The sequence below is a fragment of the Vanessa atalanta genome, chromosome Z, assembly GCF_905147765.1.
Source record: "Vanessa atalanta chromosome Z, ilVanAtal1.2, whole genome shotgun sequence".
Classification (NCBI taxonomy): Eukaryota; Metazoa; Arthropoda; class Insecta; order Lepidoptera; family Nymphalidae; genus Vanessa; species Vanessa atalanta.
This window is the reverse complement of record NC_061902.1, coordinates 10,411,531-10,429,951: the sequence shown is the minus strand read 5'-3', so window position 1 is coordinate 10,429,951 and position 18,421 is coordinate 10,411,531. Positions and strand designations below refer to the sequence as shown.

At 31.3% G+C, this 18,421-nt stretch overlaps 1 protein-coding gene across 1 annotated transcript; it reads left to right on the top strand.

Moving 5' to 3' along the window:
- The first annotated feature begins 267 nt into the window (after positions 1–267).
- LOC125076241 (acetyl-coenzyme A synthetase) lies at positions 268–18,234 on the top strand. Its single transcript, XM_047688313.1, has 9 exons — positions 268–657; positions 3,819–4,014; positions 4,339–4,575; positions 4,706–4,821; positions 6,864–7,056; positions 9,514–9,647; positions 14,741–14,930; positions 15,106–15,295; positions 15,596–18,234. Exons 1-9 carry the CDS (start codon positions 356–358, stop codon positions 16,036–16,038), a joined length of 2,001 nt encoding a protein of 666 aa, XP_047544269.1. The 5' UTR covers positions 268–355; the 3' UTR covers positions 16,039–18,234.
- Positions 18,235–18,421: the final 187 nt, after the last annotated feature.

Below are 18,421 nucleotides of genomic sequence, written 5' to 3'. Positions count from 1 at the left end.
CAGTGTCTTTACAATATTGTCTATTTCCTATTAATATTTTGAATATATATATATATATATTTAAATGTATATATAAATAATATTTTTTCAAGTCAATTGTACAATTCTTTGTTTAATTATAATAATTAGAGGTACTTTCAAATTTCTACCAGACTTGCACGTGTCTTTCACGCATGCGTCACTGTACATAATATTATAGATCGCGGTTTCTGCACAAGTACTGACAATGAGAACTGTCAAACGTAAAACGTCAAGTTAGCTACACTGTTCACTTTAGTAGTCAGTAACCGCGCGGACAGCGTCTTGGTAAGACAAGTACAATTTACTGCGCGACTTTTTAGCGCAATCTGCTAATATGTCGCGCGTTTACCGACCATCTGACTATGTAGTCGAAAAATCGCGTTTGCCCACTTTCGAGAAGTACAAAGAGATGCACAAAAAATCTATTGAAGACCCAGAAGGATTTTGGACCGAAATAGCTAATGAATTCCATTGGCAGACCCCTTTTCAGCCCGGAAATTTCCTTTCATACAACTTCGATCTCAGCAAAGGGGACATTTTTGTTAAATGGTTGCAAGGGGCTGTAACAAATGTTTGCTTTAACCTTTTAGATCGAAACGTAAGGAATGGTCATGGGGACAAGATCGCTTACTACTGGTAAGTATTTCTGCAATTGCCATTGAATAATCAATAGTCAGCTGAGCGAATGCATCGCACTGAGACGGCGCGCGAACGTATTGATTTTTCTTTTTTGGTACGATTTTCCTATTTGTTTTATTTGCGACCATTACGTAATATTATTATTTTATGCATTATTCACTATTACCAAAGAGTAATTACTTTACGCTTACGTTTATTTTAATAGAAATTTTAGCGAAATTGTTGACGATTTATTTTATTGTTTCATTTCTCGTGATAAATCATATTGTTATGATGGGATATTAGTCATTTAAAATATATATATATAAACGGTACTTTAGACATTTCATTAAATTAATTACAAATGATATGTTAATTAATTTAATTATGTGTTTCATCTATCTTTCGAAACGTTTAATCGATGAGTAATTATGTATAAATTGCTTTTCTCTCCTTTAAGTTACTGTTTTATATTTATAATATATACCTACTTACATATAATTCGCTAATTATATCATATGAAATTACTAAACGGCAACTGTCCCAATTAGCATTATTTTATTTTATAAGAATTTTATATAAATTATTGAATTTTATAATATTCGAAAATCATCACTATACTTTATTAAAAAAGCAATCATAAGGAATCGAAAAAGGTCGGACATGAAGTCTAGAACCTCTAAGATGGTTTCAGATAACATAACGCTGCGCAATCTACAGACTTTGAGAACATCTCGAGGGTCTAGATTCCGCATTGCAGTTGATTCTTTAACGACTAATTTTAGGTATGATAAAATTATGCGATGATTTTGCAGTACAAGTTTTTAAAAAAATATATTATTTATATTAATAATATATTTTTATTTAAGTATTATTTTTTGACAAATACGAAAGAAAACATTTTATTGCCACAAACTGCACGAATACTGGCCTATTTAAATTTTAGAACATTTGACTTACTCGAATCTGAAATTATTGTTTCGTTGATTTTTATATTAAAATCAATATATATATATATATATAATCAAAGGCGGAATATTAATGTTAAAGTGTTCTTGATAGAGTATGAAATCATCCCATAAACATATAATAACCATACATATACATATCAAATAATAACCATTATGTGTTAAACGAGACACAAAGATGGCGCGAGAGTGCATCACAAAGGGCAGATTCTTGTCAGAATTATCTTTTTTTTTATGCTGCAGCAAAGCTCGACGATCGACAGATAACCTAAATAGGCTAAAAGATATTTTAAAAATGTACTCTATATTTTAAACATATGACAGAGCTTCGTTGATTAAGAATTACTCTTAAATATATCTACTACATAAAAAACGAAAAAAAAATTGTTACAAAATTTATAGAACAAAATTTTGTCTGTAACTGAGGGAAACACCTCAATTTTATTATATAAAGGTCAACTTGGGGTCACATGAGTGCTAGCATTGCATATATGCATTTAATTATATAAGTTGCAATAGATTTTTACAAGCAGTTCATACGGCAGATGACTGTTGATAATAAATAGTTATATTAAATATAAAGATAACATACGACTGTTAGAGTGGATTACGTCATATTAAAACTAATTAAAATGATTGATTTGCAAACACCTAAGTACTGATATAACTCTGAAATATCTTATGATTCTTATACATATATTAATAGGACAAACGAATTACAATTGTACCACTAGAAAAGATAAAAGCATGCACAATAAAAATAAATTTGATTGCGGTGTCAACGTATAATTTTGACTGCTTTCTAAAAAGAAAAAAGGGCTCAATTATTGTCTATAACTTCTTAATCCAAGATAATCGATATTTGGTCTTTACCTTCCTACAGATGCTGCATGTTTTATTGCAAACGACTTAAGTTAATTATAACTACTCACGTAACAAACACATTAAGTACATACACGCCAGTGTATTTACGGTAAATTCAATATCCTTGCGTATCCTCCTTTACATTGACCTACTTAAAGATGATTATCTTAGAAAGACAATTTATAAATAAAACTTAGTATTTTTATATAGTATAGTAAATACTTAGATGTATATAATGGGCTCCATATAACAAAAATAGTATTTTCCTTTTTTGTTACTTTACTCAATATTTATGTAACAAAGGTCGCGCGGTAACAAAATTACAGTGTACTTTATTCGAGTGGCCTTATTACAAGCACTTTTGAATGCTTATGAAAGTTAATGACTTTCTTAACTGACATCTTATTATTATGTAGTTGTTATAAGATAATTAGTAGATAATATAAACTTAATGGCGCTTATTCTGTTATACGCAGTCATCAAACTTTTGTCAAAAGATTTAAAAAATATATATCCTTCTTATGTAATAAGTTAAAAAGAATAGCTAGATAATGAGTCCCTGGAGCCAGTTGCTGAAATAATGAACTAAAATTACCCGAACGTACACCACTTTATGTACATGCTTAATGAGTGTTTCTAATTCATCATGTGCATGTATTAGGCGAATGAAAATTTGTCACGAGTATCCACCATACTGCGTTGAAGCAGCCTGGTAGAATAAGTTCCAAACCTTCTCGCGGTTGGACAGATTATACACGCTGTTTACAATCTAACCAATCTGGCAATGGCAATATCAATGAACGTTTAGATTAAAATAAAAAAATTTATGCTATATAATAATTAGATATAATAAATAATAGAAAAATATATAATAATTAGATTAAAATAAAAAAATATATACTCAATAGTTACTACTTTAATCAGCTCCAAAAGCTTGTTTTATCTTTTCATATAAGTTAAATGATAGAAAACTACAAAGTATGAATCACAGACATTTTTTCTTATTTTTTTATGTACAAGTTAAATAACAGCCCCGTCTTCATACCAGTAAAATAAGGATTTTTATTTCACTAATCAATAATCATAAAAGTGTAATTTTTCATCCGTCTATTTAAATATCGAAATATTTTAAAATAACAGAACCAAGTACTACTTTTTACAACTACAGTTCGAATTTTAAATTGTCGTTATTATTTATGGCAATGTATATCTGAAAAGTATCTTATTTTTATAAGAAAATAATTTCGTCTTTTAGATTATTATACTTAACCACATTTTTGTCGTTATTATTTCCTTTAAAAAAATCAATAAATGCGTTCATATTTATAATCTCTATTCATCTTTTAGGGAAGGAAATCATCCCGACGACTACAGCCGCATTACGTACAAAAAACTGATGGACTTAGTTTGTCAGTTAGCTAACGCTTTGCGGGAAAATGGTATAAGGAAGGGCGACAGGGTTTCAATATATATGCCAATGATCTTGGAGACTGTTGTATGCATGTTGGCTTGCGCCAGGATCGGCGCTATACATTCCGTAGTGGTAAGGCAATCATTGTTATATACCATAAATATTTTTTTTAGTCACCTTATTGCTTAGATTACAAGTCTGCCCGTCTCGTAGCTCTAGTATCTATGTAGATCATAAGGGTGCAGGTCTCGAAATTGGCAGTGTTAATAATCACGTGTCTTGGAAAGCACGTAAAACCTTTCGTCCCGCGCCTGAACTCTCTCCGATCGTGTGGGGTTGCGATCTTATCGAATTAAGAATGAAGGAATAGACAGTACAGTACTTTTTACAGACAGTACAATTAACAATTACTTTTCATTATAGTTTATAATAAATAAATAATGGTATCTTTAATAGTTTGCGGGTTTCTCGCCGGATTCTCTGGCGGAGCGTATGGCCGATTGTAAGGCTAAGCTACTTGTAACCACGGATGGCGCATGGCGAGGAGAAAAGCTATTGGTCTTGAAGAAGACATGTGACGAAGCATTGGAAAAAGCCAAGAAGAACTTCAACCATACAGTGAACAAGTGCATCGTTGTATCTCATTTAAATAGAGTGACGCCTTGTGGAAAAATGCCCGACTCAAAATCCTTGGTAATATTAATTTATTTTAATATTGCGGTAGTTTATGTGTAATTGGTACATCATATGATTTGTTATATTAAAGTAAATTCCAAAGTCCCTACAAAGTTAAGAATTTCACAACAGTAGTCAATATTTACAGTATGACTGGAACGACGACATCGATGTCTGGTGGCATGATATCATGGAGGGCCAATCGACCATCTGCCCACCAGAATGGATGGACGCTGAGGATCCCCTATTCATGCTGTATACGAGGTACGTCCTACATCATTTTTATAAACGCGACTATTTGAAAACATTCTGTGCTTACGAAAAATTTTATCAATTTGTTCGGGTGTTTAAATATTTATGAGTTTTTTGTTTATCTGTTTTACAAATGAAGTCTGTACAAATTGATTTGAAAAAAGAACAAACTCGATGACATTGTATCAAATTTAGGTAATGTGTATAATAGACTACAATATTTTTGTTACAAAAATTGTAATGTAGGGTTAAAATAAATTTTATCCCTTTAACTAAATAAGTATAAAACGCATTTGTAAAAACATTTTAGGTACATAACAGCAAAACTGTTTTTACGCGGTAAAGAAAACGCAGCTTCAGTGAAAACTCGCCTTTACAGTTGTTTTTACCTTCATTTAGTTTAAGCTGAAATCATTTGCGCCGATAAACCTGAGATCCACCCTAAAGTATTCATTAAATTAAGCACGAGAATCTTTCTGGTGCTCAATATAAGTCTTCCTGTAAAGTTAAGGTTTCTTTCGGCACAAAATAACTTTTTATTGTTATGTAAATCATTTATGCAAATAGGCCTGCCTATATAGTGATGCAGTTTGAAAAAAAGAAATGACATAAGGAGTCTTTGCGGCGAAATATATCTAAATTTAACTTAATCTAAACTTTTTATAGTAAAAAAATTACTTCCTCAAGGAAGTCAATCTTGGAAAAAACTTATTAGCTTAAAATTATTATATTTTCCATATAATGTAGAGTACAATCGTCTTCTCTAGAAACTAGTTTACGAATGCCCCTTACTGAGATAAAAATATACTTATATTTTCTGTCCAGCTTTAGTTGCTTGAACCGTGACTAGTCTGAAGTGCCAATTCAGTTTTGAGATTGCCAAGATTGGTTAAGAGTTTACGTTATGTTATGTTTATGGTAACTGGTATATAAAAACCCCAATTGGTACAAGATCAAAGTCATCGTGTAACTTGTCAAAAATTAATATGACAAGTCTACCAAATCTTTTGTCCGAGGCCAAAGGTTTGGTTGTAGTTATTATTTTTGGCCGAAGGTGCCGAAGCCGAAAGTTCAGTGGGACACTAGTCACAACACACCCATCTGGCATAGACTTCTTGATCATCAAAACGCCCTTGAACAAGCTGGAACCTATACTACAGTTCCAGACCCCTTATCAATTTCTAGTACCGGATACTCGCTATGTGAAACATTTAATATCTATCTATATATCTAACAATACTAAAACAATTAAAATATTGTGTGCTTATTGTTACTGTTTCTTAATGTCATAAAATTATGTAACTTACATTCCGATGACTGCTGTAAAATTATTGCATTTTTTTCTTAAAATTTCGAATAATTATTTTACTTGAAACTACTGAATTAATTGCTGACATTTAAGCACTGTGGTTCAGACTTATTCGGGAAATACCTTTAACAACCCGTCGTAATATGTCAATGCTTATATACTAAAAATCTTCGAGCTGAAAACATTTTCCATTAAAATACAACTATTATAGGTACTATTAAACTTAAGTGAAATGTCAATAGAATTTTTAACTGGAAATAACAAGCAATATTACTAAGTCAATACGAACAAGGTCTCGAGTCATATTAATAGCTCTATGGCATATTGACTTAACGCCATGAACTTCAATATTGCAACGCTATAATCGGAATTATGACCCAGCTTTACAATAGAGGTGGTATATATATTTTTTACAAAGCAAGTACTCGAAACTTTCCTTGTCAATGAAATTATGAAGTGAATGTTCATAATTTTTTCTCCTTGAACGTAAATCTTGTCTTAAGTGGATAAGTTGCTAGTCCAAAGGTCAGGATCGCATCAGCTATTTTCTATAGTTATCATCATCATTATCATTATCAACCCGTATTATTCAATTTCTGGACGGCTCCGCCAAAGCGCCACTGAGCCCGATCTTCGGCCCTTCACATCCACGTTCTACCGGCCACCTTCCGTACATTATCGCTCCATCGTGCCGATTATATCTGTAGTTATATTTAAAGTTAATTATTGGTGTATGTTTCAATAGCGGGTCGACGGGTAAGCCGAAGGGCGTGTTGCACACGACAGCTGGCTACATGCTGTACGCCACAGCCACCTTCCGCTACGTCTTCGACTACCGCGAGAAGGACATTTACTGGTGTACCGCTGACGTCGGCTGGATCACCGGACATACGTATGTCGTGTACTCGCCACTAGCCAACGCCGCAACTTCCGTCATGGTAAGACCTACATGATATAAGACGATTTTATCTAATGAATTAAATGTGTTAAAATTGTTATCTCGTAATTGATGGTTTTTATTACTGTTAATAATTCACTTACAGTGTTCTGTAAGAACTCCATCCGTATCTAGATGATACGTTATTTTGATGCGTATCGCTTACAAGTTATAATATAATAGTTATAGTTAATGGCTCATGTCACTTTACGATCATGGTCTGTGATGAACTTCGAATTCATTTTTACAGGATAACCCTATGGATGTAACAGAAATATATCTGACATGTGATTCGAAATTCCATTCTAAAATTGCATGTACCACAATTGACAATTTCGTAGCGCGAAAATTTATGAGTCCTGTCGAAATGAAACTGCTCTTGAAATAAGGGCGTTTTACTGTAGACTGTTAGTTAGGCTAGCATACCAACAGTTATTTAAAATATCTAAATAAATCTTAATAAAATTAACAAATTGTATTCAATTACACATTACGCAATACTGGGTTATGTTAATTACGTGAATAAAAGTAAACTATGTATTCAGGTCATAAACATTATATTAAAAGTTACAACTCATTATATTATGTAAATAATTCCATTATTGCTTTGATATAAAACTTTAATATCGTGAATGAAGTTTCTTCGTTGTTATGAATGATGTTAAGAAGACAACATTTTCACGAATGCTCCATGTGAACTGCTTAGGCGTTATGAAACCGTAATGATTAAAATTAACACAAATTGCGTCCCTGGCGTAAGTATAGTATAAACCCGCGACGTAGCGTTTTGAAGCAGCGTCACCGTGTGCACAAAGCCTTAAAAACGCTTAACGGCTCTCTGCTATTTCAACTTGAAGTACTTAACTTTGTTTACATAATAATTATATTTGTAACAAATTTCATAACATAACATTACCTGATACGTAACAATACCTCATTACCGTTATTTTGAAAGTTACACGAATATTTCATAGCTTCGAGTTTTTGAAATGAAACCCTTATAAAAACAACATCAAAAATCGTCCCAAAAAAAACGCTTATAACGACATTAGACATAAACTGTCCAGCAGTGTCTTAACTTTCGCGCATTACCTTAACTTCTTTTATAATTGAGTAATTGAAACAAACCTGTGTTTATCAGTTTGCAAACTAATTATCAAATCATAGAAAGAGGTTAGCAGGCAATTCTTATCTTTCAAGTTCAAACGATTTTATCAGAAGCAGCATCCTAATGATAATATGAATCGTTAAGATAAAATATAATTACTGTAAATTATTATATAAACGATTCTTATTTTATAATTGCATAACCATTTCTCTTTCGTATATACATATACGCTTCAATAATAACATGTACCATACGTAATAAAATAAAAATAATTATAATGTTAAAAAACCTAAGTGTATATTTGTTTGTTTAGAAAATACAGAATGATTAACTTTGTAAATATAATAGCATAGTTTTTCTTTACGTACTACGTAGGTTTGGTTATTTTTTAAATGCTTTTTAATTTCCATGTCCATCCATTTCTTTAATCACCACAGCGTTGCTGGTTTAAAATGTTATTTTTCATAAATAATTTAATCAATGGGATTTTGTAATTCCGTCTTCGTCTTTGCGATTAACTTCACTGAAAACTCCACTACTCTTCTTCTATCTCTATCTCTTTAATTTAGTGGATACTCAGCGTAACATTAAACAAATTAAAATTCCATATTTAAAAAATGTACATTGTACAAAATGTAATTGATGATATTAACGAATTAATTGAATACGATTGGATTATTATTCAACTTCCATTGACTTTTTTGCTAATTAATTATTGAGCAGGCCATGAACTGATTGCCTCACGAGATACGTATAATTGTCGAATTGCTTAGTAGCGTAACATACACTGTATATTAAGTTAACATAATCGACTACGATGAACGTATAATGTGACTTATCAAACAATAAATAAATGAATGTAGACATTGTTTTGACTAAAATTAAATGATAACTTAGTTCCAGTTAATCAGCAGCCGCCAATAATTCGCGGTAATACAATAAAATTCTTAGAAGACAAATTGACTAATATTTTAAGGCTCGAGAAGAATACAATATTTAAGAAAGTTAAGCGTAACTGTAGCTTGGCATAATTAATGAAATAATGAAAAAAATAAGTTCGTCTCAAAATAAATTACACATACCGTTAGAACTTAAATTTTATGATCAAAAATAGCTCATGTAAATAAAAAAGGTGAAAGTATATAACACTAAACAATTTAACAACCGATTAAAATTCTATATAAAAAATAATACGCTAAAATATATAATACTTCTATTACGGACTAGTTGAATCATTATTATATAATTGCCTTCATACCACATAATAATTACAAGAAGCGTTTTCTAACAACCTTGAATAAATGAGCCAAAATTGTAACGATACTAAGAGTTTTATACTTTCTTTTTCAGTTTGAGGGCACTCCATTTTATCCGGACAACGACCGCTACTGGTCCCTGGTACAGAAGTACAAAGTGTCACAATTCTACACCGCTCCCACTGCTATAAGGTCGCTCATGAAATTTGGCGACGATATTGTCAGACAGTAAGTACTAAATATATTTATTAAGTGTAAATATAACGACTCCATCTGTACCTCGACTCGGTTTTAATTATATCAGCCTTGAATGTGTTATCAATAAAACTATATTGAAAATATGTTCAAACCAATTTAATAGTGCAGTCAGTACGGACCTTAAAGATTAGCGATGGGAACTGAGTTAAGGAGCAATGTTAGCAATGTCCCGAATGGCAAGAGAGTTTAAAAACTGTGATATGACATTTAATTTTTAAAATGTATATTTATAGTATATCTAGTGCCGTACATCGTTTGATTTAGTTAGTGATTTCCGTTAGGTACGAGTTCCGATACGCTAAGGCATGATATGAATTGCAATACAATAAAAACTTAAAAAACGGCCAGTATTCGACGTCATACTGACTAAATATATGTATTTAATACAGCGAAAATTAAATATAAATTGCACAAACAATGAACATGAAAGGCGAACTAAGAAACGCTTATAAAATTGACTTTCTCCAAATTGAAGCGGAATCACCAGAGCGGCAACGCTGCAGCCGCTTAGCTCAAGGTGTAACCGAGCTTAGACATGGCATTGACACCAAGGAAGTGTTTTCTGTGTTGCTCGGTAAGCGTTTGACATGGCCGCTAGTCACTTGTTACTACGGGCTCGCTTACATGAGCGAGGACAATCGGACATTTACTGATAAAGGCATTGGTCACTTAAGATTTATTGTCACCATTATTATTACTTGAATTTAATTCCTTTGCTCACAAAAGAGTCTCAAACTAGTTCAGACTAATGTCAGGATGAGGTGAGTCGACCGAAACTATAGACGTTAACACGTGGAGAGATTGTAAGTTTGTCCAGATTCAAACTCTAACTTTTTTTTTAATTTGATCTCATTTCTGAAGGGAAGGTGAATTTAGTACTTAAAAAAATGCTTCGTCCAATCGTTCTTGCGTGTTTGCTTAACACAAACACTTTCGCTTTTTATAATTGTAAGTAAACTTATGAAATTAAGATTAATCTTTCTTAGTTGTACTGTAAAAAGTATATCGTTAGTTTTAATTGAATCTTGATTAAACATTATTCAATTAAACTAAATTAAATGTTTCAATTAAACATGAACGACCTTCATAAATGTTTCCTACCCTTTATTCCATTTCGAAATATTATAATACTGCAGGAAAATACTCTATCGACCAAAAATATAATAAAAATGACGTATTTATTTTTCAATATATGTACGTTACAAATAATAATCGGTATCACCCTTAAAAGTTAATGTTCAAAAACAATACTTATTGTTATTATGTTCCGATTATTATTTGCCAATGCTACTACAGGTTGAAAAGACATAACATCTTAGATCTAAAGTTGTTGGCGCATTGACGATCGTTGGGACTGATTTAAATAATATTTTTTACAACAACAGTGTCTGCGCAGTGAGAACCTACTAGCGTTAGGTGGTCCACTTGTCAGACTGCTTATCTATTTAAAAATAAATACAATTTACGAACACGAGATTAAATTAAGCCATTGGAATAGAACGGTGCTTGTGGATAATATAAGATTTTTATTTCTTAATCACTTAAATTACTGTAATTACCTATCTTTTGATTATCTGTTGATCTTAAAAACTCCACTTGCTATAGCTTGTAACTCTGCTGATAGCAGACAGGTTCAATTCTAAGAAGGTATTAGTGGATGCTGATAATATTATAATTGTGGTATAATATTCTATGATTTATTTCAAAGAATTCATAATTACACCGCTTCATACGAGAGAGTAAATGTCCATATAAGTAAAGATTAATAAATATATCACAGATACGTATAAAGAAAAACACTATTGTGATTGCTAGCCGTATTTTTTTTTAAATTATTTTACTATGAGCACAAGTCTTTATTAACATAAGAGTTATTGAGATTTAGGCGAAGTTTTAATGAAGCATTTTGCACTACTATTCCAAGAACCAACAACTGTTTCAACAACAAATGGGGCAAAAACATAATTTTGAAAAAAATAATGATATAATAAGTACTACAATTAACAAACTCGAAACTCGGCAAAAACTTGAAAACGACTGGATTATGGCATCCTCTATATATCCATTCCTAACAACACTCTCATCGTTTTCTCAATTCCGAGTTAGTGAATAAATATAGCAGAACTTCATTCTTAGCACTTAGCCATCTCGACTTTTGACATCATGCGATTACAATATACTTGTAATGTAAAGGGCAAATATATCATAATAGCGTATTGGTTTAATTCAGGTTTCATTATTTTTAGTGATTGAGAGTATCTATTTCTTAAAAAATATCTTACTGCTAGTTTTATCAAAGTCATCAATTGATTGTGTCTTCATTGCAACGTGATCTTGATTTTCAGTGGAAAAATCAGACGAGTCTTCAAATGAATATTGATTATATTGGTCTTCATTGGTACTTCTCTACATAGTATTAAATAAAGTTGCGTCCTGACGTATGTACGCTTAGATCTTTTAAACCACGCAACACATTTTAATACGATTTTAATCCATAAACAGAGTTAGTCGAGAGGAAGTAAGTTTCTACATAAAATTAAATAATAATATTGAAAATTTATATTTTCATAAAATTCATGCATATTACAGTAGAAAAAAGCCGAGATAATCAACTCACCTAGCCAAAAAATACAAGTTTTTTTTTCTTAGAACCTTATTGTACCCGTGTGAAGGTGGAACGGATAGTTAGAATGGTATGTAATGCTTCATAGATAATATTATAAACAATCTACATTCCATTTCAAACGATTATTTCATCTCTCTTTCATCAACTCTTTGATTAATTTGTTTGAACAACATTATATAACCATATTGATTTCATTGTTAATCACTGGCCTTTCCCCTTTTCTAATAACTGTTATCGATTATAATAATATTTAATAAATAAATCACTCATATAATGATGTTTTAGTAAACATATCTTCTTATTATGCAATGCCTTCAATGGAGGTCAACAAGAAATTAACGTCATATTTTCAGCGGTCAAGAGTAAACGATAAACAACGACTTGCCTTATTTTGAAAAACAACAAATATTGCATTGTACCTTAAAAAATGTTTATGTGCACACTGCTTGAATAGGAACGTAATTAAATTTCCGTTAATATTTTTTGCTATTTGAATCGATTTTATTTTATTATTACGAGTTCTATTTAACAAGTTGTCAGCGAACCACTCGTAAATAAACAATCACGCGACCGTTTTCTTAAAATAATTGCCACTTCATAAAATACAGCCTCTCACGTGAATACTTTATCGAAGACAAACTTATTATTGCTATTTTAATTTTCTTGAAAATTGATACAATTTGATACTAATGGAGCAATTGCAAATAATAAGTATCTGAATATCAAAGTAATTAAGGGTCCTGAGATTATTAGACTAACGTTAGATATTTCTAAAGATCAGGCACATAACACAAAATCGCAGGTACTGTTTTTGCTAACTTTTGTTTAAGATGGATACTACAGCCAGTAAACGTCATAACAGTGGACAAAATAATTGTAGGATTTTTTTTCTGGATTGCGTAAGGAATTTCGATAACCTTCAAAAATGTCAAATAATAACAAAATTACAAGAGCGTACAAATAATAACAAAATCACTACTCCGGTACAGATATTCGCTAATTTCTTAAGCCAAAAACTATTTTAACTTTAATTTGACGATGACGACTAAAAATATACATACGTACATAGAGTTTTATGGGTGTTTAGATTTAATTATCTTGTGTCAAATGAAAAACTTTTGAATTACTAGTTTGAAACCACTGAACCGATTTTGTTAATATTTGGTACCTACAAAGCAAGCTTGAACCCCAAGGACGGATGTAGGGCAATGGGATAAAGAGCACTATACAATTTATTCAATTAAAAATGTAGAAATTGCTTTATAGGCTATTGAAAAAAGTATCGAAATATATTTTTCGACCTTAGAGCTGTCTAGGTACAAAATACATGTTATATATTTCCGATAATGGTTATATCATTCTTTTTGATTATTTATTAACTTGTACTGTATCTCTTTGCTTCCGTCAAAATGGAGCTAACTCATTAGAATAAAATAAATTCTAATACACGATATAATTACTAAAAATAAATTAAATTATTTTTTTAATGATAATGTGTTTGTACATTTGTTACTTTGCTTTTATGCGAACGGCCGTACTTGACCTTGCGTTCGATTGTGTTAGGTGCGATGATATAATACGTACTTAGTTAATATTAAATTGCGCTTGCGCATAACTAGTGCTTTATTCTGTAATGTCATTGGATGTAATTCTTATAAAATTTTTAAGGTAAAGTAAAATATTGTATACTCTGTACTAAGAATAAGTGTTCCGCGGGGATTGTTTTAGGTTTTATGCGTTATACTATATTGTTCTCTTATGTTATTTTACTTTAAGTTGACAGGAAAAACACTGTTTATATCACGTAAACAACATCATTATCACTGACATATAATTAGTTTTGGAGGGTTTTATTTTGATCAGAATATACAAAAAACAGTTTCGTCATCTATGCCTAAAAACTAAATATAATTAGAGTAAAATAATCTAATGTCGAACTAATATCAGACAAAAGATTTCTCAGTTTAAAATACAACTAAGAATTTTGAAGAATTACCTCAGAATCGAAGTTAACCTAAATTCTCATATAACCTTACAGGTTGGCTCAGCTGAACAGCATCAACGTTCACAAAGTTAAATAACTAACATTGATACTGCTTGATGATTTAATTATTTTGATGGCGACATATCTTATGGTTTTATTACTAGATAACGCTTCAGAAACAAAGGGATTAATCCATTTTTTTGTTATTTTTTCTATTTCCTATAATTATAATAAAAATGTGAATATTTTTTCAATCGACGCTTAACGGACTTGACGGAAATTAGTAAAAAATATTTATAGGAATATAATAACGGTTCTCACGCATTAATATGTAATATCTCGAAAAAGAAGACATTAAAATTTTGGTTGTCTTTGATACCGCGCAAATATAATGTATATGACATTTAAACATACTGGCAATGACATTTAAACATATTATTGTTTTTGTTTTAGGCATAATTTGTCGTCACTTCGAGTTTTGGGAAGTGTAGGAGAACCGATTAACCCTGAAGCTTGGCTTTGGTATTACAATGTGATTGGCAGCGGCAGATGTTCCATCGTTGATACTTTCTGGCAGACTGAAACCGGCGGTCACGTCCTCACCAGCCTCCCTGGAGCTACTCCGATGAAACCTGGGGCTGCTGTAAGATATCGTCTTTATCATTTTCGAATAGCAATATAGTCTTACCGTATTCAATCTCACATTTTTGTAAAGTAAGTAGTCGATTTTACCGTCGAAGAATTTTTAATAATGTTATTGATTTCGGACTAATAGTACTTTAATTGTAATTATTAAATTTATTCATTATTTATAATAGGGTTTCCCATTCTTTGGAGTGGAGCCGAGTCTCATCGATGAGAACGGAAAATTGATTGAGGGAGTTGGCGAGGGATATCTGGTCTTCTCCAAGCCTTGGCCCGGGACCATGAGGACCCTATTTGGAGACCATGACCGATACGAAAAGGTCTATTTCTCAAAATTCAATGGATATTATTGCACTGGCGACGGTTTGTAAATCTATTATTTATTGAACTTTATAACACAAAGTTATATATAGGGCAAGAAATAACAAATGCCAATAATAAACTGTAACGGTTTCTAATTTAGGGATACACTAAAATTTAATTACCTAATAAATGTTATTGAGTTGATATGATTACGTTAATATGTCTAATATTGCAAGTTTTGATACTATTCGTATTTGTACGTATTCCTTTTATACAAAGTTTGATACAAAGTCAATATTAAGAAATAATTTATATATTGAGAAGCCATATCCATGTAATTTTGCGTTTCTTTTGAAATAGGCGCTAGGCGTGACGAAGATGGTTTCTTGTGGGTGACCGGACGTATCGACGACATGTTGAACGTATCCGGACACTTGATGTCGACGGCGGAAGTAGAAGGCGTGCTCACCGAAGAGCCCAGGGTCTCTGAAGCTGCTGTAGTATCCAAACCTCACCCCGTGAAGGGTGAATCGCTTTACTGCTTCGTCATACTCAACGAGGGCGCTAGATTCGACGCTGACTTGGTCAATGCTTTAAAGAAACGCGTTAGAAATAGAATTGGTGCGTTCGCAGCCCCAGACATCATTCAGTACGCGCCCGGGCTGCCGAAGACGAGATCCGGCAAAATTATGAGGAGGATACTCAGGAAAATTGCTCTCGGAGAAAAAGATGTCGGGGATACTTCGACGCTGGCCGATCCGTCAATCGTCGAAGAACTGTTGAACAACAGACCCAAAGCTTAGATAGGCTTCTTTTTACGTTCCTATTTAATTTTCTAGATCCCCTTGTCGTCATTGACGTATGCCGCATAGATTATATTGATAGTTGAATGTTGATTAAAATGCACAATATTTGTTACAACGCGTTTGAGCATGGCCTCGTTGTTTGTTTAAAAATAATTACAAAATCTATATCGATATATTGTTGTTGTAATATTAATAAGAATGTTTTATTAAAATCATAAGTCATATAATTAGTACTGCTTTGTTCCCGCGGGTTGTTTAACTGAGAAATAAGTTGGACTGTGTCCTTACGAAGGATTACACAAACAGGTTTACAGTTATATCGTTACGAAATATACAATTGGTATAAGAGTTACGATATTGAGCATTTTAAAATAAGTCCGAATTAAAATCATTCCATAGAATCCACCCGTAGTCATTAGGATACATAAATGCTTATAATATTTCATATAGTAACTATTCAAAAAATCAAATTATTTATTTAATACTATACGAAATATATTTCGTGAAATCATAATATCCGTGAAGGTTCATGTTTACCTTTTGTCCGAGCCGTATAATATAACTTCTCAGTCAAAACGCTACTCGTAATATCTATCTCCGAAAAACAAAGTACGATGCTGCATGATTATATTTGTAATTTAAGAATATATGCAATATTTTTAATAATTAAAATCAATTTTGAAATATCTACCAAAATACCAAACAGTTTTTGGGAAAACTGCACTTTTAGCAATATTGTGTGCCTAGCCTTTAAATTAATTCGTTAGTTTTAGATAACTTAATGTGAATCTGTAACTATCATTTGAGTTAAAATTATTTATTATTCGTATATATAATTATAATTTAGGATGCTATTAAAAGTTTGTCTCAAATGGTTCCAATGCTTGGTATACTATTGTAATGTCACAAATCATTATAATTCTAACAGGGATTTCTTTAGCATAATAATCAGTTGTATATTTAGTTAGGGGTTCTATTTATTTTGTACTAATTCTGGTTATGTATTCTTCGATTACATATTAAACGGTTAAAATTGTCCAAACATATCTTACTCCGTTGCCATTTAAAAACGAATATTAACAGCATTTTATATCTTGAATACGAAATTGTATACAATGAGTTTACTTTAATGTAAAGTTCCTATTGTTTTGATATTGCAGGCGATATTAGCTGTAAGGAACTTAAGCGATGTTTTATATGATTTAAATGTTTAGTTCTATATACCTTGGAATATTTACGCACACGGATTGATATTTCTATAATTGTGGCCACGTTTTAGGATAATTAGGTTCATGTAATCTATGTGTAGTTGTAATTACAGTCGACAGATTCGACTGCACCTCTTTGTGAAGCACAATTTGATTATGCATAAGGTAGGAAATATTTGTGAATTTATTATTATTGTAAGTAGCATAGGAAGGCCATGTTGTAGCTTAATCGCTTTCTAACTTACGATCTATTGTTCGCGAATTTACTTATATATTTTTTTTAATTTATTTTTAATAAATTTACATTCGGTAATCTCAAAGCGCAATTATTTTCAACACTAAACGTTATCTTCAACAGTGACAAATTCAAATACTTACGATAAGTATTTACACAAAACATCCCGTATTGTTCATGTAAAGATATTCAATATGTTCACAATTATGTATATTTTTCAGAATGTATTGTAAAGGTTTTTTAAATTTTATGGCAATACATTATTAGTAATTGTATAAGATGTGCTTCGAATCGATTTTGTTATACGTATGTTATACGATTTATTTAATATATTTTTTTAAATGCCATTAAAGCAAATATGTTGAACACAATGTGTTTAAATTAAAAAAAAAAAAACAACTCTTGACTGTTTAAAAATTTCATTATACCATTGTAAATTATTTAAAAAAAAAGTGCTACACGAATCATTACCATTATATGTATTGGCGAAGGCCGTACTATGGGATTCCTTTAAAATGTTATGAAAATTGAACGTACGCGAATAATAGATTTATATTCACTTTATTAAGTAGTAAAGCTGGTGTTGTAGATTTGATGGGTATTAAATATTATTAGTAGATTGAAGACAAAAAAAAATTGTCCCAAAAAAAATTAAATAGGTATGTGTAATCTAATAAAATTAGATTTAAGAATGGAATTGTGATTGTATGTCGAAACAAACATATCATTAAAAGTGATATATTACTCCAATTGGTTGTCAATTATTTATCCATTCAGGATCAGTATCTATCAGTTTTCTACACAAACTTGCAAGACCAACTACACTCAATACCCATTCTATAATTACATACAATCACATTACTTTCACATCTCAAGCCAAAATCACTTTAAAAAAATAATCCTTTGATCTAAAATATACATATATTTAAACAAGTAT